General features: G+C 43.2%; 1 protein-coding gene across 1 annotated transcript in view; it reads left to right on the top strand.

Annotated features, from left to right (window-relative positions):
- Nucleotides 1–21,602, top strand: part of LOC126465006 (cytoplasmic tRNA 2-thiolation protein 1) — a 55,144-nt gene extending 33,542 nt beyond the window's left edge. Inside the window, exon 6 of the mRNA XM_050096274.1 lies at nucleotides 20,871–21,602. Coding sequence (XP_049952231.1) covers nucleotides 20,871–21,082 — 212 coding nt within the window. The 3' untranslated portion in view covers nucleotides 21,083–21,602. The remainder of the gene's footprint in view (nucleotides 1–20,870) is intronic.
- Nucleotides 21,603–24,444: the final 2,842 nt, after the last annotated feature.

Below are 24,444 nucleotides of genomic sequence, written 5' to 3'. Positions count from 1 at the left end.
GCCGTTGGGATCCAGCGCGGCGTTCCGTATTACCCTCCTGACCCACTGATTCCATGTTCTGCTAACAGTCATTGGATCTCGACCAACATGAGGAGCAATGTCACGATACGATAAACCGCAATCGTGATAGCCTACAATCGGACCTTTATCAAAGTCGGAAACATGATGGTACGCATTTCTTCTCCTTACACGAGGCATCACGACGACATTTCACCAGGCAATGCCAGTCAACTGCTGTTTGTGTATGAGAAATCGGTTGGAAATTTTCCTCATGTCAGCACGTTGTACGTGTCGCCACTGGTGCCAACCTTGTGTGAATGTTCTGAAAAGCTAATCAATTGCATATCACAGCATCTTCTTCCTGTCAGTTAAGTTTTGCATCTGTAGCACATCATCTTCATGGTGTAGCAATTTTAATGGCCAGTAGTGTAGTTTCCTGAGACTTTCTGCGGCATCAGAAGAAAACTTGATTAACATCTTCCGCACTGCTGCATTCAGATGAAAAAGATGTGTCCCTGTTGAGGTGGTGGAGATGTTGCCAGAATCTCTTGTGATTGAACCAAACTTGTGCCATTGTTACTATAAAGTCTCTGCTGTATCTGCAATATTGGTGCTAAGGATGTCATAGGAGATTAGGTGCCACTGCAGTCCATTGTGTACCTTTAATTTCTTAAGACTGTTGCAGATTTTCATTCAATTGGGTCCTGTTGCTATGAAGAATATAGTCAGATGGCACTTCATCGTATTTCACTGAACCAGTGTGTACAGCTTCCTTGGCTAGAGTATGTACTTTTTCATTTCCCTTTACTCTGCTGTGTGTTTTCCCCCCATAACATGATGGTCATCTTATGTATGCAGGAAAGCTCGTGCACTGCTTCTGTAATACAATATACTAAATAGTTTTTGGTGTTGTTGATGTCGTAGCATGTTAACAGCATCAGTGCTGAGAGTGAGTGTGATAAAATTATGATTTTCTTCTTGCAATTCTTTTGTGTATTGAAGTCCGTTTAAAATCACTAGTAGTTCTGCAATGAGTATGGACACAGCTTCAGGGAGCTTGAATTTGCCTCCTTGATTAGTCTTGCCATCTATGAATGCACTTCCTGCCGTTTTCTTTTTTTAGACCCATCTGTGTAGATCTGTCTTGACCATGGCCATATGCTGCTAGATTGTCAGCTAAAATTTTCTGATTCAGTGAACTATGGCTGAATGGTCTTGATATTCTGCACCACTAAAGTGTTAGCATAGGGTGTGCTGAAGTAGCTTATATTTTGGGAAGTGGTGATGTATTTGTGGAAAGACGAAGTAAAATTCTTCTTAATCCAATACCTGCCTCATAGCACTTCAGATGTCTAATCTTTGTTAATAAATTGTCATTTAAGAAGTGAAAATGTTTCAACAGAAATTTGATGGTGATTTGTTTCCTGCATAGTTCTAATGACACTTCGTTTACTTCCACCAGCAAAGCATTAGTTGGTGTCGATTTGGCTGCTCCAGTACAGACTACGTGTCACAAGGCTCTGCATTGTCAGCATTACTATTCAGTCTAGTTACATCAGATCTAAAATTAGTATTTCACCAAGTGCGCAAGTACTGCAGGGAATTTATGTATTTATACTGGTAGTGGAAGTTTTATTGAGTGTCAGCAGCAGAAGGATAATACTGTCATAGTGTTCAGTGAATGGCTGAATGAGAACTGCCTTGACATATCATCTCATAAATCAGCTGTGCGCATATATGCGAGACGTAGGCTTAACAAAATAAGAAATGTAAGAATAGGATCCTTTATATTCCCAGTCAAAAGAGTAGTCAAGTACATAGGGCTTTACATCGACAGTAAGCTAACATGATCACATCACGTTGATCTTATAATTCAAAAATGTGAAGGTGCTGTAAATATCTTTTGCCCTGTGACAGGTGTTTGCTGGAGAATGGACTCGAGAATCTGCATGAACACATATTGTGCACTAATAAGACCTTACATGGATTACAGATACATCTGTTGTGGCTCAGTAGTGCAAAATAGACTAGAGAAGCAAGATAAATGCCAGTATAAAGCCCTTTGAGTTGATACATTTCAGTTTGCTTCTTACATGTGTAATAACCAGTACAGTTGAGCTTTGTACATAGATAGAAGCTGTCTGGACTGTAGTCCTGAGGGACACATTCAAAGCCTGTTTGATTCAATGACACAGTGAGTATGGGCTTGTGCTGCAGTGTAATCCTTCAGCAAATATTAGTTATGGGTACTCAGTGTAGTTTTGTTGCTCTGAACAGTTTATCAAATGGTTCTAAGCACTGTGGGACTTAATAGCTGAGGCCATCAGTCCCCTAGACTTAGAACTACTTAAACCTAACTAACCTAAGGACATCACACACATCCACACCTGAGGCAGGATTCGAACCTGCGACCGTAGCAGCAGCGCGGTTCTGGACTGAAGCGCCTAGAACCGCTCGGCCACAGCAGCCGGCGAACAGTTTATCAGTGCATTGTTTGGTTGCAGGTCATATTTGGACTACATTCATTGCTTTTTGGTGATTTCTCTATGCTGCTGCTATTTTCATAAAAGTCATAGACATTTACAAATTTATTAATTCATTCCAACTTCGCTCAGCATTGCAACCAAAAATGCCAGTTACATGATAGGTCATGTGCAGTTATGTTGAATAATATTCGTTGACAGTGGATCTATCAAACATTTAAAGAAAATGAAAAACCAGTCACTTACAGATGATTTGTAGGCAGCAACTAGGCACACTTGAGAGACTGGTAAATGTCAATAACTTACAAGATCTCCATGTTTTCTGTATTTATAAACACTTCTCTCTCTCTCTCTCTCTCTCTCTCTCTCTCTCTCTCTCTCTCTCTCTGTGTGTGTGTGTGTGTGTGTGTGTGTGTGTGTGTGTGTGTGTGTGTGTGTTGCCTGATCTTGTAAGACTATGCGCCTGCAGATGAATGGTTGCCTGTCCTCACTTTTGTTTGTTGTTTCTATTCAAGAATTTCCACATTAAATTCTTACATCTTCAGATATTTTCCATAAGCAGTAATTCGCTTTTCCAAATGTGTTACCCACTTCAGACTACAATTCTGGATTTTTTTTTTCTCAGAACCAACTATATTTTCTGTTGTCTGATCCATATCTCTGGATATTGTCTCTGAGATGAAACATAATCTTTAGGACTATGAAAAAGTTGGCCACAGGGAGCAAGAACAATCAAGAAGTATGTAACATCTGTTCACTCCTTATCCCAAAGGAAAACATGCATTTTGTAAGGCACTGTTCACACAAGAGAAACAAGCCAATGTTACCTTGAATGTGCCTCATTAATCTCAACATCCTTGAGTAAGGATGGTTTTGAATGTTTGTTTGTTTTCTACGTCATAGTGATAGTGAAACGACTCATCCCAGGAGTGATAATCATAATTAACAATATAGGGAAAAAGGATAGATTGCTGATCATCGTGAAGATTACATATGTAGTTGCAGACAGTCACAGTGAAAAAAGACTGTTACATATTTAGCTTTTGGCCAAACCTTCTCAGAAAAGGAAACACACACACACACATTCATTCACATAAGCACACACACCTCATGCACACATGACTGCCACCTTCAGCAGCACACATTCCGGTTGGAGTGTGAGGTGTGTTTCCTTGTGTGAATAAATGTGTGTTTGCATTTCCTTTTCTGAAGAAGGCTTTGGCCACAAAGCATAATGTGTAACAGTCTTTTCACTGTGCCTGGCTGCAATTCAACATGTCATCTTCACAGTGTGTAGCAATTTGTCCTTTTCCTTATGTTGTTGATATTCCAACCTGGAGTGTCCATTGTTTAATCACAGTTAAGTTAGAAACATAAATCTGTTGCCACTTTGAACTAACACATTAGTTCATTTGTTTCAGTTTTGAGCCTATATCAATATATGAGGCATGCTGTATTTACCCGATTATAAGGTGAAGTTTTTTCCCAAATTCACAATTAAAAGAATACATGGTCATCTTACATTCATAGATTAAGTTGAAGGTTTCATATACCAAAGTAAGTTTTATATACCAAAGTAACACTTTCTGTCAGTTTAGTACAACAAACCATACTAAAAGCAATGTGTTTTGGAAAGGTCTTTAATGTGCTGTATCACGGAAACTGCACACTTTCATAAATGCAAGTATAAATACAAAAAGCTGCAAGTATGGCATTATGTTAGCATCATACACAATGAAATAAAGATTGTGAGTGCCTGATTTGCTTCTCTTAACCAGTCACAAAACAGGACATGTGATCTCATCAGCCAGTCATATTATAGAACATTATGCAAGTAACATTAATAAAATAAGGAGGGTTGATGTTTCATATTGAAGGTATTCTAAATCTGTCTCTGCAACTACAAGAAAACGTTTCACAAACTGCAATCAGGTCGCAAATAAACAGTGATCCATACAGTGTATAATAAACTTATTAATTTCTGTATGTGATCACGAACTTGTTAGGCCTTCAGACTACCAGTTTTGGTGGGCAGTGGCCATATTCAGATTTTAAAAACAAGTCCTAATATAGGGAGAGACAGTTAAAAGTAGCCCACCTCCTCTTTGAATTGTGAATGCGATATTCAACTTCTGAAATAGAGTAAACAGCTACAACAATGGACAGTTTTATGCAATAATCGATTCGTAAGCATTCTTCTGTCAGTATTTCAGTTTATTTCATCAGTGAAGTTAGACATTTCTCTTTGCAGTCTGCAAAATTACTTTCTCGATAGAAGAAAGAATTGAAATTGTGAAAGCATATGTGAAACAGGTCCACTTACGGAAACTTGAAAATTTTTGCGGTCAAGTATACAGATAGAAGACTATCAGTAAAGAGAGCAATACAGAGTTTGTATAAAAGCTAGTGTATTTATGGATCTGTGCAAAATGTAAAACAACAACAAATTCCTCCAATTCTCATGCCAGAAGTTATTGCAGACATTCACTGAAGAATTATTCAGAGCCCAAAGAAGTTTACATGTAAGTAGGAGGAGTTGCAAGTGGATATTGAAAAGTCTTAATTTTAAGCCATATCGTGTGATGGGAGTGCAGCAATTATGGGAGAATGACAGTTAGAGATGAGTAGGTTACCACACATGGCTTTTGAATAATATCAGCAGTGGTTTGTTAGACCCTTTCCATTACATCGTGAGTGATTAAGCATGGTTTCATCTTTCAAATCCTGTGAATTCACAGAACACGAGGTACTGGGCAATGGAGAACCCTAACACTATGTATCAGCAACCACTCCATAATGAGTAAATTGATGTTTGATATGGTGTACAGGAATGCATGTTGTTGAACCAATATTTTTTACACTACCCTCACACAGTTGCATATATGGAAATCGTTGATACATTTGTGTTCAACCCACTGAATGTGAAAGACAATGTTGCTTCTTCCAGCAAGATGGGGCAACATGCCACAAGTCTAAGTCATCCCTAGAATGCGTTCATGATTTCTTCACTGAGGAATGGACTGTCAGCAAATATTTATGGCCACCATGTTCGCCAAATCTAACAACATGTCATTTTTTTGTGATTACGTAGGCTTTCCTGGTGTAATAAGTCTTGAAAGTCTCTTCGCGTTTGCTGCCGGATCCTAAAATCAACTTGACTCGATATTTCGGCAATCCAACTGGTCGCCATCTTCAGGAAAACGCTTCTTCTGCTGATGAATCCAGCTGAGAACTGGCGCCAGGTTGCAAATCGACGTCCATATATAGGCACCGTTCAGTACACAGCACATGCGCCGCCCATCACGGTTTCTGCGTTCCAAGACGGAGGTGGCGCCGCCCTTAGTGAAACACTGCTGGCAACGATATATCGCAATCAAGGCCGCACTGAAGAACATTCAGTTTTGATGCGAGATAATACAGGATTCCACGTATGCTAAGAGGAATCCCATTGTCTCTGTTGATTAAATTATCAGTCAACCTAATTTCAATCACCTCTTTATAGACACTGTTCCAAAAAACGGAAATGTTGGCGACTACCACAGATTCATTAAATTTCATACTGTATCCCTCATTTAGGCAGTGTTCTGCTACTGCCAATTTTTCTGGCTGTTGTAGCCTTGTATGACGGCGATGTCCCACACACCTGTCATGCACTGTGCGAATCGAACGGCCAATATATGGTTTCCCACATTGACACAGAATTTTGTACACACCAGGTTTCCTAAGCCCCAAATCATCTTTCACAGAGCCAATCAGAGCCCTAATCTTAGAAGGTGGATGGAACACACTCTTAATGTTAAAATTCGACCAATCTTAAACGATAAGCCTCCAGCATAAGGAAGAAAGGCCACAGATCTACGTTCCTCTTCATACACCTCCGGAGATGGTCCAAACTCCATAGCCCGACAAATCTGCTTCTCGGTGTATTTTCCTTAAAAACAGCCATCAAATGCTCAAGTTCTTGGGTTAAGCTGTCTTGGAAGGCAGAAACCGTGATGGGCGGCGCATGCGCTGTGTAGTGAATGGTGCCTCTATATGGACGTCGATTTGCAACCTGGTGTCAGTTTTCAGCAGGACTCATCAGCAGAAGCAGCATTTTCCTGAAGATGGCGACCAGTTGGATCGCCGAAATATCGAGTCAAGTTGATTTTAAGATCCAGCAGCAAATCCGAAGAGACTTTCATGTCATTTTTTTGTTGTGTGGGTGCTTGAAGGACAAAGTCTGTGAAACAAATCCACACGCAGTACAGGAACTGAAAACAATATTAACCATGAATTTGCTGCCATTGATATCCAAACTTCACACTGGCTGTATCTGACTATGCTTAGAAGTGCACAGCTGTGTATTGATGTTGTATAGAGTCACTTTAAACATCTTGTACAAATGTGTTTTTCACTGTATTTTCATTGTAAATAAATGGTAAGTCCATCTCAGCTCTTGATTTCTGTAATATCACTGCATTTCCTTTATACTTAACATGGACTGCTCTTATCTGCAGCACCCTGTATAATGGAGCCATGGTGGCATCGTCAAAAAACAACACAAAAATAGCTGAGCATCATAGCACAAATCTAAAATATGATATATCATATCATATCATATCATCTTGTTAACAGTGCTACTGTTAATAACAACATGTTCGTTACAAACAGTAGCACTGTTAACAAGATGACTGAAGTATGTACCATATTTTATATAATAGAAGGAAACATTCCACGTGGGAAAAATTATATATAAAAACAAAGATGAGATGACTTACCGAACGAAAGCGCTGGCAGGTCGATAGACACACAAACAAACACAAACATACACACAAAATTCAAGCTTTCGCAACAAACTGTTGCCTCATCGGGAAAGAGGAAAGGAGAGGGGAAGACGAAAGGAAGTGGGTTTTAAGGGAGAGGGTAAGGAGTCATTCCAATCCCGGGAGCGGAAAGACTTACCTTAGGGGGAAAAAAGGACAGGTATACACTCGCACACACGCACATATCCATCCACACATACAGACACAAGCAGACATATTTAAAGACAAAGAGTTTGGGCAGAGATGTCAGTCGAGGCAGAAGTGTAGAGGCAAAGAAGTTGTTGAGAGACAGGTGAGGTATGAGTGGTGGCAACTTGAAATTAGCGGAGATTGAGGCCTGGCGGATGACGAGAAGAGAGGATATACTGAAGGGCAAGTTCCCATCTCCGGAGTTCGGATAGGTTGGTGTTGGTGGGAAGTATCCAGATAACCCGGACGGTGTAACACTGTGCCAAGATGTGCTGGCTGTGCACCAAGGCATGTTTAGCCACAGGGTGATCCTCATTACCAACAAACACTGTCTGCCTGTGTCCATTCATGCGAATGGACAGTTTGTTGCTGGTCATTCCCACATAGAATGCATCACAGTGTAGGCAGGTCAGTTGGTAAATCACGTGGGTGCTTTCACACGTGGCTCTGCCTTTGATCGTGTACACCTTCCGGGTTACAGGACTGGAGTAGGTGGTGGTGGGAGGGTGCATGGGACAGGTTTTGCATCGGGGGCGGTTACAAGGATAGGAGCCAGAGGGTAGGGGAGGTGGTTTGGGGATTTCATAGGGATGAACTAACAGGTTACGAAGGTTAGGTGGACGGTGGAAAGACACTCTTGGCGGAGTGGGGAGGATTTCATGAAGGATGGATCTCATTTCAGGGCAGGATTTGAGGAAGTCGTATCCCTGCTGGAGAGCCACATTCAGAGTCTGGTCCAGTCCCGGAAAGTATCCTGTCACAAGTGGGGCACTTTTGTGGTTCTTCTGTGGGGGATTCTGGGTTTGAGGGGATGAGGAAGTGGCTCTGGTTATTTGCTTCTGTACCAGGTCGGGAGGGTAGTTGCGGGATGCGAAAGCTGTTTTCAGGTTGTTGGTGTAATGATTCAGGGATTCTGGACTGGAGCAGATTCGTTTGCCACGAAGACCTAGGCTGTAGGGAAGGGACCGTTTGATGTGGAATGGGTGGCAGCTGTCATAATGGAGGTACTGTTGCTTGTTGGTGGGTTTGATGTGGTCGGACGTGTGAAGTTGGCCATTGGACAGGTGGAGATCAACGTCAAGGAAAGTGGCATGGGATTTGGAGTAGGACCAGGTGAATCTGATGGAACCAAAGGAGTTGAGGTTGGAGAGGAAATTTTGGAGTTCTTCTTCACTGTGAGTCCAGATCATGAAGATGTCATCAATAAATCTGTACCAAACTTTGGGTTGGCAGACTTGGGTAACCAAGAAGACTTCCTCTAAGCGACCCATGAATAGGTTGGCGTACGAGGGGGCCATCCTGGTACCCATGGCTGTTCCCTTTAATTGTTGGTATGTCTGGCCTTCAAAAGTGAAGAAGTTGTGGGTCAGGATGAAGCTGGCTAAGGTAATGAGGAAAGAGGTTTTAGGTAGGGTGGCAGGTGATCGGCGTGAAAGGAAATGCTCCATCGCAGCGAGGCCCTGGACGTGCGGAATATTAGTGTATAAGGACGTGGCATCAATGGTTACAAGGATGGTTTCTGGGGGTAACGCCTGGAATCCTTACCCAGCCAGCCAGCTTCATCCTGACCCACAACTTCTTCACTTTTGAAGGCCAGACATACCAACACTTAAAGGGAACAGCCATGGGTACCAGGATGGCCCCCTCGTATGCCAACCTATTCATGGGTCGCTGAGAGGAAGCCTTCTTGGTTACCCAAGTCTGCCAACCCAAAGTTTGGTACAGATTTATTGATGACATCTTCATGATCTGGACTCACAGTGAAGAAGAACTCCAAAATTTCCTCTCCAACCTCAACTCCTTTGGTTCCATCAGATTCACCTGGTCCTACTCCAAATCCCTTGCCACTTTCCTTGACGTTGATCTCCACCTGTCCAATGGCCAACTTCACACGTCCGTCCACATCAAACCCACCAACAAGCAACAGTACCTCCATTATGACAGCTGCCACCCATTCCACATCAAACGGTCCCTTCCCTACAGCCTAAGTCTTCATGGCAAACGAATCTGCTCCAGTCCTGAATCCCTGAATCATTACACCAACAACCTGAAAACAGCTTTCGCATCCCGCAACTACCCTCCCGACCTGGTACAGAAGCAAATAACCAGAGCCACTTCCTCATCCCCTCAAACCCAGAATCCCCCACAGAAGAACCACAAAAGTGCCCCACTTGTGACAGGATACTTTCTGGGACTGGACCAGACTCTGAATGTGGCTCTCCAGCAGGGATACGACTTCCTCAAATCCTGCCCTGAAATGAGATCCATCCTTCATGAAATCCTCCCCACTCCGCCAAGAGTGTCTTTCTGCCGTCCACCTAACCTTCGTAACCTGTTAGTTCATCCCTATGAAATCCCCAAACCACCTCCCCTACCCTCTGGCTCCTATCCTTGTAACTGCCCCCGATGCAAAACCTGTCCCATGCACCCTCCCACCACCACCTACTCCAGTCCTGTAACCCGGAAGGTGTACACGATCAAAGGCAGAGCCACGTGTGAAAGCACCCACGTGATTTACCAACTGACCTGCCTACACTGTGATGCATTCTATGTTGGAATGACCAGCAACAAACTGTCCATTCGCATGAATGGACACAGGCAGACAGTGTTTGTTGGTAATGAGGATCACCCTGTGGCTAAACATGCCTTGGTGCACAGCCAGCACATCTTGGCACAGTGTTACACCATCCGGGTTATCTGGATACTTCCCACCAACACCAACCTATCCGAACTCCGGAGATGGGAACTTGCCCTTCAGTATATCCTCTCTTCTCGTCATCCGCCAGGCCTCAATCTCCGCTAATTTCAAGTTGCTGCCACTCATACCTCACCTGTCTTTCAACAACTTCTTTGCCTCTACACTTCCACCTCGACTGACATCTCTGCCCAAACTCTTTGTCTTTAAATATGTCTGCTTGTGTCTGTATGTGTGGATGGATATGTGCGTGTGTGCGAGTGTATACCTGTCCTTTTTTCCCCCTAAGGTAAGTCTTTCCACTCCCGGGATTGGAATGACTCCTTACCCTCTCCCTTAAAACCCACTTCCTTTCGTCTTCCCCTCTCCTTCCCTCTTTCCTGATGAGGCAACAGTTTGTTGCGAAAGCTTGAATTTTGTGTGTATGTTTGTGTTTGTTTGTGTGTCTATCGACCTGCCAGCGCTTTCGTTCGGTAAGTCATCTCATCTTTGTTTTTATATATAACCATATATATATATATATATGCGCAATGATGCTAAGCTGATTTTTGTGTTTATCTTTTGACAATGCCACTATGGCTCCATTATACTAGGATGTGTTTTTAAACAGATGTGAAGATGGTCATTGCTGACTGAAACTGGTGGTCTGAGGACCTGACAAATTTGTGCTCATAAGTGGAAATACATAAATTTATTCTAAAAAAGAAACAAAGGTGTATTTCATCACCAAATTTGTTTCGCTTTATTGAAGTAAAACATCATCAGTGGTCTATAATGGAAGATTACAATATGGCTTGTTTTCTAGATTGAAAAACAGTTCATTACAAAAGATGCTGAATTTACTTAAGTATTTTATGTCCAATTTTTGCTCATGTCAGACAAGACCATCTGCTTGCATTTTTCAAGGCATTCCTTTGTTTGGCACTGTTGATTGCAGCCTAACCCCACATTACTTTGCAGAAGTATGCATTCCTTGATGTAACACATAACAGTGCAGCACGACGTGCCAAACTTTCAGGGAACCAAGACAGGGAAGGTTTCATGATTTGGAGCAGCAGGTTGTTCAGTATGTGCAAGAGAAATGCAGTGAAGGCTTCCTGATTACTCAATAAATTATCCTAATGGAAGCACTGGAGATGAAGAGTTTTTTAACTGCATCATCGAATTCTAATCAAGTACTGGCTGGTGTGCAAGGATGACAAAGAAGGTAGGGATTAAGTTACGCACAGGACTACACTAGCTCAGCAACTTCCGATGGTGTATGATGAAAAACCACTTGCTTACCAATGCCATGTAATCAATCTCAAGGAAAGGCATGACTGTTGGCTAGGTCATATGGACAACATCGATCAGGCACCTATTTATTTTGATATGCCGTCAAATGTTATTGTCGATGTGAAGGGCATTAAAAGTATTCCTATAAACACACATGGTGACAAAAAGGCCAGAATAACAGTAATGCTTGGTGTTGTAACCACGACAGGAACGGTAACGGGGTGTCCACTAACGAAAACGCGGTGTGACCAAACAGGAGCTGCCCACAACCAAACAAGACCGACGAACGGGAATTGAAATACAAACATGACAACAGACAACCGAGCAAGACAACCAAGATTAACAACAAAGTATTAAGCAATGGGGTCACAAGAGATAACTTCATGAAATCAAAACAACGTCCACTCGCAAACGGGAAGTAAGCACATGCAACGTAAACACAATGTCTTAAGCAAAATATCAACTGTCTCAACGCAAATACCAGGCTGCCTCACTGAGTGAGAGGCAGCCCCCTAAATACACAACAGGGTATGTCGCTATTGGCCGCTGGGACCACATGCTCCACAGTGGCACCCTCACATTAGACTCGGGGCCAGGAGCGTGCGCAGCCACAACTTACAGCGCAGAGACCTCTAGAGGTCATCAAGTTCCATGCTGTCTGGCGCGGATTCAAAACCCGTGGAACTCAGTACCAGATCCCTCCCCCCTTGAAACTTGTGTGTAGGGGCAAAAACGCCCCAGACAGTGCCACAGTGGTTGGCAGATGGGAGAAGACCCAGGCTCGGCAACTGTCGTTGTCGGGGAGGAAGGGACGTCCAATGTGTCTATGATGGCTGACCCAGAGGGCAGAACGTCAGAGGGAGCCTCCGATCCACCTGGGGCAAGGAAGGCTGGCGGCATGCTCACAGGGAGGCAGCAACCGGGGGCAGTGGTGGCGACTCGTGGACCACGTCAGTACCCGAAGGAGGTAGTGGAGGAGGAGGTGGTGGCGGGAGTCCCGCAGGGGTACGCGGGTGGAGCTGGTTATGATGGTGGTGCTCCAACCCTTTCGACATCTGCACTGACGTCACACACTGTCCATGGGCCGCGAGAACTGTGGCAGGCATCCAACCCGCCTTGCTGCCGTACACATGGGCCCAAACGGCTGCATCGGGGGCATAGCGCTGAGAGGGCCAGGAGCAGGGCTGGGAAGGTGACTGCATCTGCAAATTGAGCAGGGTCTGCGGCTGTCGCCCATGGAGGATCTCTGCCGGACTATGTACGTCAATTGGCGTGGTGTGATCTGTGCTCAAGAACAGGCTGAGGGCCGACATGATTGGAGATGTTTTGACTGCCTTTGTCAACTGTTGTTTAAATGTGTGGACAAGCCTGTCCACTGTGCCATTGGAGGAAGGGTGGAAAGGCAGTCTACGCATATATTTGATACCATTGGCCTGGCAGAAGTCGTGGAAGGAGGATGCCGTGAATTGGGGGCCATTATCAGAGACCAGTGTGTGAGGCAGGCCCTCAGTAGCAAGAACCTGGGCCAGGGCCATGAGTGTAGCCTCTGTGGTGGTGGATGGCATGCAGATGACATATGGGTATTTGGAGTAGGCATCAACAATAAGTAATCACATGGACCCAAAAAACGAGCCCGCAAAATCAAGATGGATGCGATCCTAGGACTGGCGAGGCACAGGCCAGGGTGCGAATGACTGAGGGGGGGGGGGGGGGGGGGGGGTTTGCCTGGTGACAGGCACATACAGTGCACCTGCAGACTAGGTGGTCAATATCGCCATTGATGCTGGGCCAATGCATGTTCCGGTGAGCCAAAACTTTCGTGCGAGACATACCCCAGTGCCCGCGGTGTAACAAACTGAGCACGTGATGTCAAAAATCCAGAGGGATGACCACCCGATGGGCATCCAACTCCGTGGCCAACAGAAGGACATCATGGAGCACGGAGAGTCTGTAGGACAGGTGGCGCCAGGGGCTGAAGTTGGTCCGCATCCTACGAGTAATATAGGAGGGCCAACCGTGGACCATGTACCGGAGAACCTGCCACAAGACAGGGTCTCAGTGTGTAGCTGTGGCAATGGGAGCAGCCATAAGAGGCAGACCGTCCATTGAATCCTGGCGGGCGGAATCAGTGTGAAAGCAGAGGACCTCCTGTTGGTCAAATGCACGATGGGAGCCTTCTGGGAGACATGACAAAGCGTCTGCATTAGCATGGTGGGCAGTGGGATTATACAGGATGGTGTAAGTGTAATTCCGTAAAAATAATGCACAATGCTGGAGACGTTGAGCCATCCATTCTGGAAGTTGAGAGTGGGGACCAAAAAGTGTAACTAAGGGTTTATGGTCCGCCAGGAGGGTGAACTTGGCCCCAAAGAGACAGATGTGAAATTTTTGGATGGCGAACACTATCGCCAGGGCCTCGTTTTCAATCTGGGAGTAGTTCCGTTGTGCTGGGGTTAATGTTTTAGATGCATAAGCACTGGGCTGTTTTGAGTCATTGGTATTCCGATGTGCGAGGACTGCTCCAGTGCAATATGCCGACGCATCAGCTGCCACAACCAGGGGGCAATCCGGAAAGAAGGGAGTAAGGCAAGGGGCGGACTTCAGCATCGTCTTTAAATAGAGAAAAGCCTGGTCACAGGCAGCAGTCCAATCAAAAGTCACCCCTTTGCGATGCAAGTGAATGAGGGGTTGAGGAATGGAGGCAGCTTGGGGTAAGAACTTCAAGTAATAGGTAACCTTGCCCAAAAACACCTGGAGTTCGTCCTTGGGACGAGGAAGGGCCTCAATGGCCGCGACATTGCAATCCAAAGGGCGAATGCCATCTTTGCTAAGGCCTAAGTATTCCACAACAATTGTCCAGCCGATAGCGTAAACGTGCAGATTGCAGAAAATGAAATAAGGTGCTGAGGTTGTGCAAATGTTCCTGGCAGGAACACCTGGTGACCAAGATGTCATCCAGATAATTCATGCAGGCTAGGACAGGCTGCGTAAGCTGCTCCAGGAACCGCTGGAAAATTGCCGGTGCCGAAGAGACAGCAAATTGAAGGTGCTTGTCCTTGTATAATCCAAAAGGTGTGTTGATAATCATGATGTTCTGGGAATCAGCATCTAAGAGGAACTGGTGGTATGTCTCAGCCACGTCAATCTTAGAAAAGTACTCACACCCCGCAAGCTTGGCGAGAAGGTCTTCCTGTCGGGAAATTGAGCATTGACAGTAGCACCGAAGTCCCCACACAGCCGAAGGGACCCATTGGTTTTCTGTACGACCACCAATGGTGTCACCCAAGCACTGTATTTCACAGGCTGTAGGACACTAGCAGCTTGGAGCCAGTCAAGTTCGCGCTTGACTGCTGGCCATAAGGCCACTGTAATGGGTCTGGCCCAGAAAAAGCGAGGCTGTGCATCCGGCCGACCCGCCTGAAAATGTGAAGCATACCCGAGATCTGTTACAAACAATGATGCAAAAGCCAAGCACAGATCGTCCAAGTCCTGAAAAAGCCATGGAAATGACCTTAACTTCATTGGAAATTGAAAAGCCAAACAGTTGAAATGCATCTAGGTCAAAAATATTCTAAGCCAACAGATGGTTGACAACAAACAGGGTAAGGAGCCAGGGAACACGTTTGTACATTGCCTGTGCGGCAAACTGCCCATGAAGGGGAATGGAACCATTGCCATAGGTGACCAAACACCGAGAGGGAGGTGACAAAGCAAGGGAGCCAAGGCTATGTCGCAATATTAATCATGGAGATGGTGGCCCCAGTGTTGACCTGAAAACTGACATCTTCAGTAAAAAGGCGGAGTGTGAGGAATAGCTTCTGTGCTGATGGGTCCTCCAGCAGGACAACTGATTGCCCTTCAGCGGGATGACCGATTGTATCCTGAGGCCCAGAAGGGGCAGGACAGGAGCGAGTCAAGTGACTAAGACAAACAGATTGGATGTGACCCTCCTCACACAGTGTACATGTTTTCCAGTGGTGGGAGCAATCAGCTCGAGAGTGTGCGGTAAAGTACTGTGGGCAAGATGGAAGCGGGCTGCGCGACCGGCAACAAGGGGCGACCAGAGGCCCTGAAGCCATAGAGACATCGAACAAAGAGGAGTTCCAATGGCGCTGGCCTCTGTAGGCCAGGCCACGTCTACATCATGAGGGTGGAACCCGCAGAGATGCATCAATCGCCGCCACTTGCAGCCGCACTGAGACGCTCGTTAGCCACCTGAGCTATTTCATACGAGTGGGCAATACGGAGAATCTCTTCCAACGAGGGTTAATCGAGTTTCAACACCGCAGTGTGGACCTCAGGATCGGGAGCCAGCAGCACCACCACATCCCAGATCAGGGAGTCCACGTACAAAGCCTTACACTGCTGATTGGTGCATGTAAAATCGCATCGACGGCTGAGACCCTGCAAGTCCGTGACCCAGGAATGATATGATTGACCAGGCTGTTTATGGCACTGGTGGAACTCCAACCAACAGGTGACTACATTGAAGTGCTGTGAATAATAGTTTGTCAGCAAAAGGCATATCTCCTGGAAAGAGAGAGCCACAGGATCGGACAATGGTGCGAACCTGCGGAGAAGAAAGAATGTGTCTGGGAAGGCCCAAGACATAAACAACAACCACTGCAAGGGGTCATACGTGACTTGAAAATCCGTGAAATGTTGTTTAAGCCGATGTAAGTATGTTTCCCAGTCTTCTTTAGTGTCATTAAAAGGTGGGAACGACGGCGGACGTGGGAAAGCATCAGACACCTGTGGACTTGGAAGCCGCTGTTGTAATGCGTCCCGCTCATCAAATTTGTCCTTTAGCAACTGCATTGACTTTTGTAAGATGTCTAACTGGAGCTGCTGCTGCTGCATGAGCTGCTGATGTTGTTCCAGAAGACAGACCAACTTAGTCTCCATGCTAACAACTACTACTGTTTACCTCGCCGCCAAAATGTTGTAACCGTTACAGGAATAATCGTGGGGTGGCCACTAACGAAAACACGACAGGACCGAATGGGAGCGGCCCGTGAACAAACAAGACAGACAAACAGAAATGGAAGGACAAGCACGACAGACAGACAACTGAGCAAGACACCAAGATCAACAACAAAGTATTAAGCAACGGGGTTCACAAGAGATAACCTCACGAAATCAAAACAACGTCCACTCGTAAATAGGAAGTAAGCACACACAACGTAAGCATGATGTCTGTAAGCGAGATATCGACCAACTCAATGCGAATACCAGACTGCCTCGCTGAGTGAGAGGCAGCCGCCTAAATACATGGCAGGGTATGTTACTATTGGCCGCTGGGACCACATGCTCCACAGTGGTGCCCTCACATTAGACTCGGGGCCAGGAGCACGTGCAGCCATGGCTTACGAAGCAGAGACCTCTAGTGGTCATAGAGTTCCATGCTGTCTGGTGTGGATTCAAAACCCGTGGCGCTCGGTACCAGATTTGGTGCACTAGCAGATGAAGGAAGTTCACCCTATTTGTGATTCTTGCCAGATAGGTTGTTACAAAAAGGTATGGCCAAACTTTCAGGAAACATTCCTCACACACAAAGAAAGAAAATATGTTGTGTGGACATGTGTCCAGAAACCATTACTTTCCATGTTAGAGCTAATTTTAATACTTCTCTTCAAGTCACATTAATCATGGAATGGAAACACACAGCAACAGAATGTACTAGCGTGACTTCAAACACGTTGTTACAGGAAATGTTCAAAATGCCCTCCATTAGTGAGGATACTTGCATCCACCCTCCATCGCATGGAATCCCTGATGCGCTGATGCAGCCCTGGAGAATGGCGTATTGTATCACAGCCGTCCACAATAGGAGCACGTAGAGTCTCTACATTTGGTACCGGGGTTGCATAGACAAGAGCTTTAAAATGCCCCCATAAATGAAAGTCAAGAGGGTTGAGGTCAGGAGAGCGTGGAGGCCATGGAATTGGTCTGCCTCTACCAATCCATCGGTCACCGAATCTGTTGTTGAGAAGCGTACGAACACTTCGACTGAAATGTGCAGGAGCTCCATCGTGCATGAACCACATGTTGTGTCGTACTTGTAAAGGCACATGTTCTAGCAGCACAGGTAGAGTATCCCATATGAAATCATGATAACGTGCTCCATTGAGCGTAGGTGGAAGAACATGGGGCCCAATCAAGACATCACTAACAATGCCTGCGCAAACGTTCACAGAAAATCTGTGTTGATGACGTGATTGCACAATTGCGTGCGGATTCTCATCAGCCCACACATGTCGATTGTGCAAATTTACAATTTGATCACGTTGGAATGAAGCCTCATCTGTAAAGAGAACATTTGCACTGAAGTGAGGATTGACACATTGTTGGATGAACCATTCGCAGAAGTGTACCCGTGGAGGCCAATCAACTGCTGATAGTACCTGCACATGCTGTACACGGTACGGAAACAACTGGTTCTCCCGTAGCACTCTCCATACAGTGATGTGGTCAATGTTACCTTGTACAGCAGCAACTTCTCTGACGCTGACATTGGGGTTATCATCAACTGCACGAAGAATTGCCTCATCCATTGCAGGTGTCCTCGTTGTTCTAGGTCTTCCCCAGTCATGAGTCATAGGCTGGAATGTTTCGTGCTCCCTAAGACGCCGATCAATTGCTTCGAATGTCTTCCTGTCGGGACACCTTCGTTCTGGAAATCTGTCTCGATACAAACGTACCGCGCCACGGCTATTGCCCCTGCTAATCCATACATCAAATGGGCATCTGCCAACTCCGCATTTGTAAACATTGCACTGATTGCGAAACCACGTTCGTGATGAACACTAACCTGTTGATGCTATGTACTGATGTGCTTGATGCTAGTACTGTAGAACAATGAGTCACATGTCAACACAAGCACTGAAGTCAACATTACCTTCCTTCAATTGGGCCAACTGGTGATGAATTGAGGAAGTACAGTACATACTGACGAAACTAAAATGAACTCTAACATGGAAATTACGCGTTTCCGGACACATGTCCACATAACATCTTTTCTTTATTTGTGTGTGAGGAATGTTTCCTGAAAGTTTGACCGTACCTTTTTGTAACACCCCGTATATTAAAAAAACTGCCTGCAGAGCATATCTTTAAATGCAGAGGAAAGGGATGGACCACAAATGGCATGACTGGTTGGAAGTTGTTTGGAACGGTATACCAAGCTCTTTGCTTAACATTAGGAAAATGTTGATGCTGTGTTCTTTTAGGGGACACCTTACCCAGGAAGTTAAGGATCCTATAGCAATGAACAACACAGACCTGGTAATAATTCTCGGTGGCATCACCTAACAACTTCAAGTTATGGGTATTGTTGTGAATAGACCTTTAAAGGTTCATCTCTGACAACTTTACAGTGAGTGCTTTCTTCAAGGAAACCCTTAGCATCCACACTCGCCTAGTGGATCCTTACTGCCCAGGGAAGAATCTTGAGTGAATATATTATGAAAGGATTCAAAACTGCTGCATATTGGATGCTATGGATGGCCCAGAAGATAACATATTATGAGAGGAGGCTTACAAGTGAAGATAGTGATGCCCGTGATGATGATTACAAATATTGGTACCACAGAGATAGTACTGTAAGCAAACAAAGAAGTGGAAATGAAAATTAAGATAAATCAATTTTTTTTTGTTTATTTCATTTCTCCTTTTATTATGTCAAGAAATGACATAAGTTTAGACTAGATGAAATGTTAATTGTTTTAGGGAGATACTTTATATCAATAAAACACGAATTTTGATTAGTCAGATTATGTTAAAAATAAAGCTTTCTCAAGGAGCCTCTTAAAAAAAGGAGGCAGGGGATTGTCGTATATTCAGGGTCATGTTATAATCAGATATATACGATAAATTTCCTGTGCAGGTGCTTCATTGTGTCATCATCTGATAAAAATTGCCAGTGGGCACTGCACAACAGATTTATTTCTTCAGGAATTTTATCAGTGCTGTTATGATAGTTTTGATTGATTGCCTGCTGAAGATTTGCCTTTCACTTTGAGAATGGGTAGGTCATGATAAGGTATCTGTTCATTTAGTCTCATTTATCAATCATGAAAACTTAGTTTATTCAAAACCATTTCTTTAATGTTACTGAAGCACAACAGTAGTATCAGTTACAATTTTACCAGCTGAAAAATGAATTCTGCACAGGCCATTTGTTCCTTTTGTAATAGACACCAAAATAATTGTTAGTCACTACAAGCAAGACATGTAAACTCTTACCAAGTCTGAACAACTTCTCATATCTTAAAAGGGGCCTCGAGCCAACAGCTGGTAATGTAAATTACAGATAGACAATACTCACATATTCTCTTGCAGTAATGTTTATTCTGGCTGCTCATCTCAGCTCCTGTCATTATGTGATGGAAACAATTTTCATTGTGCAGTCCTAAAACAGATCTCAATTTCCTAGTTCACTCTTCATTACTGAAATGTATGAGATAAAAGGTTCTTCAATTCTCTGGTTGTTTGAACTGTACATTTCTAAAAACCCTGTCCCATTGACGGGAAGAACTGAGGGATGTCACTTATTGTCAAGCCTCTTCTATTCATTCTATTCTCTGTGTGAATATCTAAAATATCTGTGGGTCATATGATTATTATTGTAATGAACAGAATTTGGCAAATACCTCTCATCATAACTTGAAATTAGGTACAATTATTACCACAATTATTGATCATTTTCATTAATTAATGTACATTGAACACATTGAAATTTTATGTGTTGGTATGACAATTGTATGGTGGTATAAAATAAAGTAAAATGGCATCAGAATGAGAGGAAACAAATGCTTTTTATAAAAGACTCAATTTTCTCAGTGAACTGCAGTAATGAGCACTCCTTACATATCATACTCACTGCACTCACCTTCAAATTATTGTTACTTTATCTATTGTCTCCCCTTCTTAGTCACAGAAAATGAATTCCAGCATGCCATTATAAGTTATATTATTTACATATCTATAACTTTTCAGAACACTAAGAAAAGAAATGTTGACAGCAGGAGAAAGTACTTTCACTATACATGTACTGTTTACCTTGTATACACAGCAGTCAGATCCATCAATTGATTCATTGTGGTCCATAGATCCCATCAAGAGGCAGAACCTTCCAGTGATGTGGAACGAGTATAGGTGCATGTTAACAAAATACAAAATATTCAAAAAAGTTGCTACTTTGAAAAGAAGATTCTGCTTTCTCTATTATCATATATAACTGAGCTATCTATGTTTGAAGCATTTAATTTGCGTTAATGTAATACAACTGAGTGATATTGCTAATTGTAAAATATTGATTTGTTGTTTTGAAAATTATTTGACTTTTATCCTGAAATTGAATTCATAGTTTCTTTTACATTTTCCATTCAGGGTACTAATGTATGTTAACTTAATTATTTCCAGGTGAAAGTCTCTCTGTCCGTGAAGGCATACGAATGCCTGAGGTTGGCAAGTGTTCTCGCTGTGGATATGTTTCAAGTCAGGAACTGTGCAAAGCCTGTGTCTTGCTGGATGGACTCAATCGTGGGCTGCCACGATTGGGTATCGGAAAAAGTAGTAAAGTTAAAGAAGCTCTTGAGCGAGAAAAGAACAAGGTAGCAGCAGATGATTTTTGATCAGTACTGACATGGAGATATTTCAGAGAATTTCAGCAGAACCATCATAATCCCAAATAGCTAAAGTATAGTCTTTGCTGGAAAATATATGTATGAAGACAAGTCTCAACTTCTGCTGTGAGATGCTGCTGTTCTGGTGCCTCTGTCCATTATGTCATGTAATATAATGCAGAAAAATGTTTTTCTGTGAAAAAGCAACAAAATAAAAATTGTTCGCATTTCAAGTCAGTGCTGATTTTATTTCCAACAGATAGAAACCAAAAATCATGTGGTATGCAAGAAGGCTAGCCGTAAACAAAAGGAGGGAAGAAAATTTCAGTGGCATGCGTCACTATTAAATTCATGAACATTAATTCTAACTAATTTATAAGGAGCTTGTGTTCATTTTTGTAATTAGAATGTGTAAACTGAGGAGTTATGTACAGAAATATTTATAAATTTTAAACATTTTGTTGATCATTTCAGTATATTGTACCTGACAAGGAGGAAATAATAAAGCAGCAGAATTTCATTTTATTCAGTTATTGTTCCAATTCTTTACTGGTAAAAATATAAATCTGTAAATATGTGTTTAGAAAGAAAAACTAAAGCTCTTTAATGAGTAGTATCAACTATCCCCTCTATATTGTACTTTCCATATTACTTTTTCTGTACTCGTAAGTGGTCAGTTACTGTCACATACATAAAGGAAAAAATTGGATAAGTGCAAGTAGGACTCTGACTACTAAGTTTTTATATATATATATATATATATATATATATATATATAAAACTTAGTAGTCAGAGTCCTACTTGCACTGGTACTACTTTCATTTGGTAAGTCACATCATCTTTGTTTTTAGATATATTTTTCCTACGTGGAATGATTCCCTCTATTATATATATATATATATATATATATATATATTTTTTCTTTCCTGACGAAGCAACCATTGGTTGCGAAAGCTAGAATTTCGTGTGTACGTATGTGTCTGTTTGTGTTTCTATCGACCTGCCAGCGCTTTCGTATGGTAAGTCACATCATCTTTGTTTATATATATATACAAATGTCTGCTTGTGTCTGTGTATGTGCGGATGGATATGTGTGTGTGTGTGAGTGTATACCTGTCCTTTTTTTCCCATAAGGTAAGTCTTTCCGCTCCCGGGATTGGAATGACTCCTTACCCTCTCCCTTAAAACCCACATCCTTTCGTCTTTCCCTCTCCTTCCCTCTTTCCTGACGAAGCAACCATTGGTTGCGAAAGCTAGAATTTTGTGTGTATGTATGTGTTTGTTTGTGTTTCTACCGACCTGCCAGCGCTTTCGTATGGTAAGTCACATCATCTTTGTCTGTACAATAATGGACAAGTCCTTACAAAAGAGAAACTGACTTCTTGTCATCATTCTGTGAGCACAAAACTTGATTACAGTACCTGCAGGTATCGCATATACGAGTTTCAGTAGGCAGGCTTGGCCACTCTTGTGGAGACACCTCAGTTAATGGACCCGTTTCCTGCAAATGAAACCATCGAACAAACCGAGAAGTTGGATGTAACTTTGAGTAAATTATTCTTCCTGTTTTCATGTAGTCCACAATAGATACCTCATGAATTTCCATCCATCTCTCACTTTGGTTACCCAGCTGAATTCCATAACACAAAACTGTGTTCTTCAGTTGTAGACAACACTCAAATAAGGCTTGAGATGCACTATAAATATAAATCTTGTGGCAGTTGTGGGGTATAATATATAAGTTGGTTACAACTGTCACACATGCAAGAAGTTGTGGCAACTTGCTATTTTCTGGCAGAAAGGAGGCTAGAACAGCAGTACCAGTAATGTAGTTTCAGAGGTACACCAGTCTAGGAGGCAGCCAAGTTTCCTGACCGAGATGAGCAGTATACTGATAACAATCAGCAGCAGGAGGTATGCAGATGTCCAAGGGTTCGAGGCCGGGTCACAAACTCAACAGCAGCTATGGCAAGTGATGGGGTTGGTGCAGTCTGAAGGGACAGCGGCGTACATGTAGCGGCAGCAAAAATAGAAAATATTTTAACTCAGCAGAGTAAAATTGGTTCATATGGTCCTTGGCATGGAAATGAGTTCATTGTGAAGTAGGATTAGCATGAAGGAATTGTGTTTTATTATAACTCTCAAGTGTTGGTAATAAAAAAGATCTTGGAGAATTTGTCAAAAAAATGATTTTGCTTTTGATTTAATCAAGCCAGAGAAGCACAAAATTTAGTTCAAATTATTAAGGCAAAAAACAGGACAAGTGAGGGTGCAGCTCTAAGTGAGCAGCTGGGCAAATAGAAAGATGTCTAAAAATTTCTTGAGGATAATAGTTCCAGCAGAAGAACCATTCATTATTATGCACTTTGAATGTTCCAAGTCAAGCAAGGGGAACTAACAGCAATGTGGGGGAATAAAATAGATGAGGTACAAATGGTTCTTAAAAAAATTAGTGAATGGAGTGACATGTAGGTCAAACCTAAAGGTAATGACAAAATTAGTTGACTCCCTTGTTTTACCTGGGGGCCAAATGACAGGATTCGAACTATTGTAAGAAGTGGAGGAGACCAGATCAGGTTGTCAGTAGCAGTAGCATTACGAGGGTGATTTGAAAAGTTCTCAGAATCACCACAAGTGGTCAGGACTAGCACAATGAGTTGTTCATGTGATATACATTGGACTGTTGCCTGTAAACACGTGCCATGTCAGGGCTCTTGGAAGAGAGCTGTGGTGGTGACGTGGCTCTGTTGCTGTTCCCGCGTAGTGATTTGCAAAGATGGAAAAAATCGAGATTTGTGCAGTGATTAAGTACTTCGTAAAGAAAGGTATGAAAGCAAAGGACATTCATGCTGATATCCTGAATATACTGGGGGACTCTGCTCCTTCATAATCAACTGTTGCCAAGTGGACAAATGAATTTAAATTTGGTCAGGAGGGCTTTGATGATGATCCATGCAGTGGTTGGCCAAGATGTTCAAATGGCTCTAAGCACTATAGGTCTTCACATCCGAGGTCATCAGTCCCCTAGACTTAGAACTACTTAAACCTAACTAACCTAAGGACATCACACACATCCACACCCGAGGCAGGATTCAAACCTGTGACTGTAGCAGCAGTGGTTCCGGACTGAAGCACCTAGAACCGCTCGGCCCCGGCAGCCAAGATGTGTCATTACTCCAGAAATCATTGCCAAAGTGCACACATTGATCATGGAGGATTGCCGATTGAAAGTGACTGAAATTGCTCATGCTTGCCAGATGTCATCTGAAATGGTATACCACTGAAGAATTAGAAATGAAAAATTAACTGCAAGATGGGTGCCTCAACTCTTGATGCTGGATCAAAAACGCGTGAGAATGGACATATCGGAA

Source organism: Schistocerca serialis, chromosome 1, assembly GCF_023864345.2.
Source record: "Schistocerca serialis cubense isolate TAMUIC-IGC-003099 chromosome 1, iqSchSeri2.2, whole genome shotgun sequence".
In the NCBI taxonomy this organism is placed as follows: domain Eukaryota; kingdom Metazoa; phylum Arthropoda; class Insecta; order Orthoptera; family Acrididae; genus Schistocerca; species Schistocerca serialis.
This window is presented reverse-complemented; position numbering and strand designations above follow the sequence as displayed.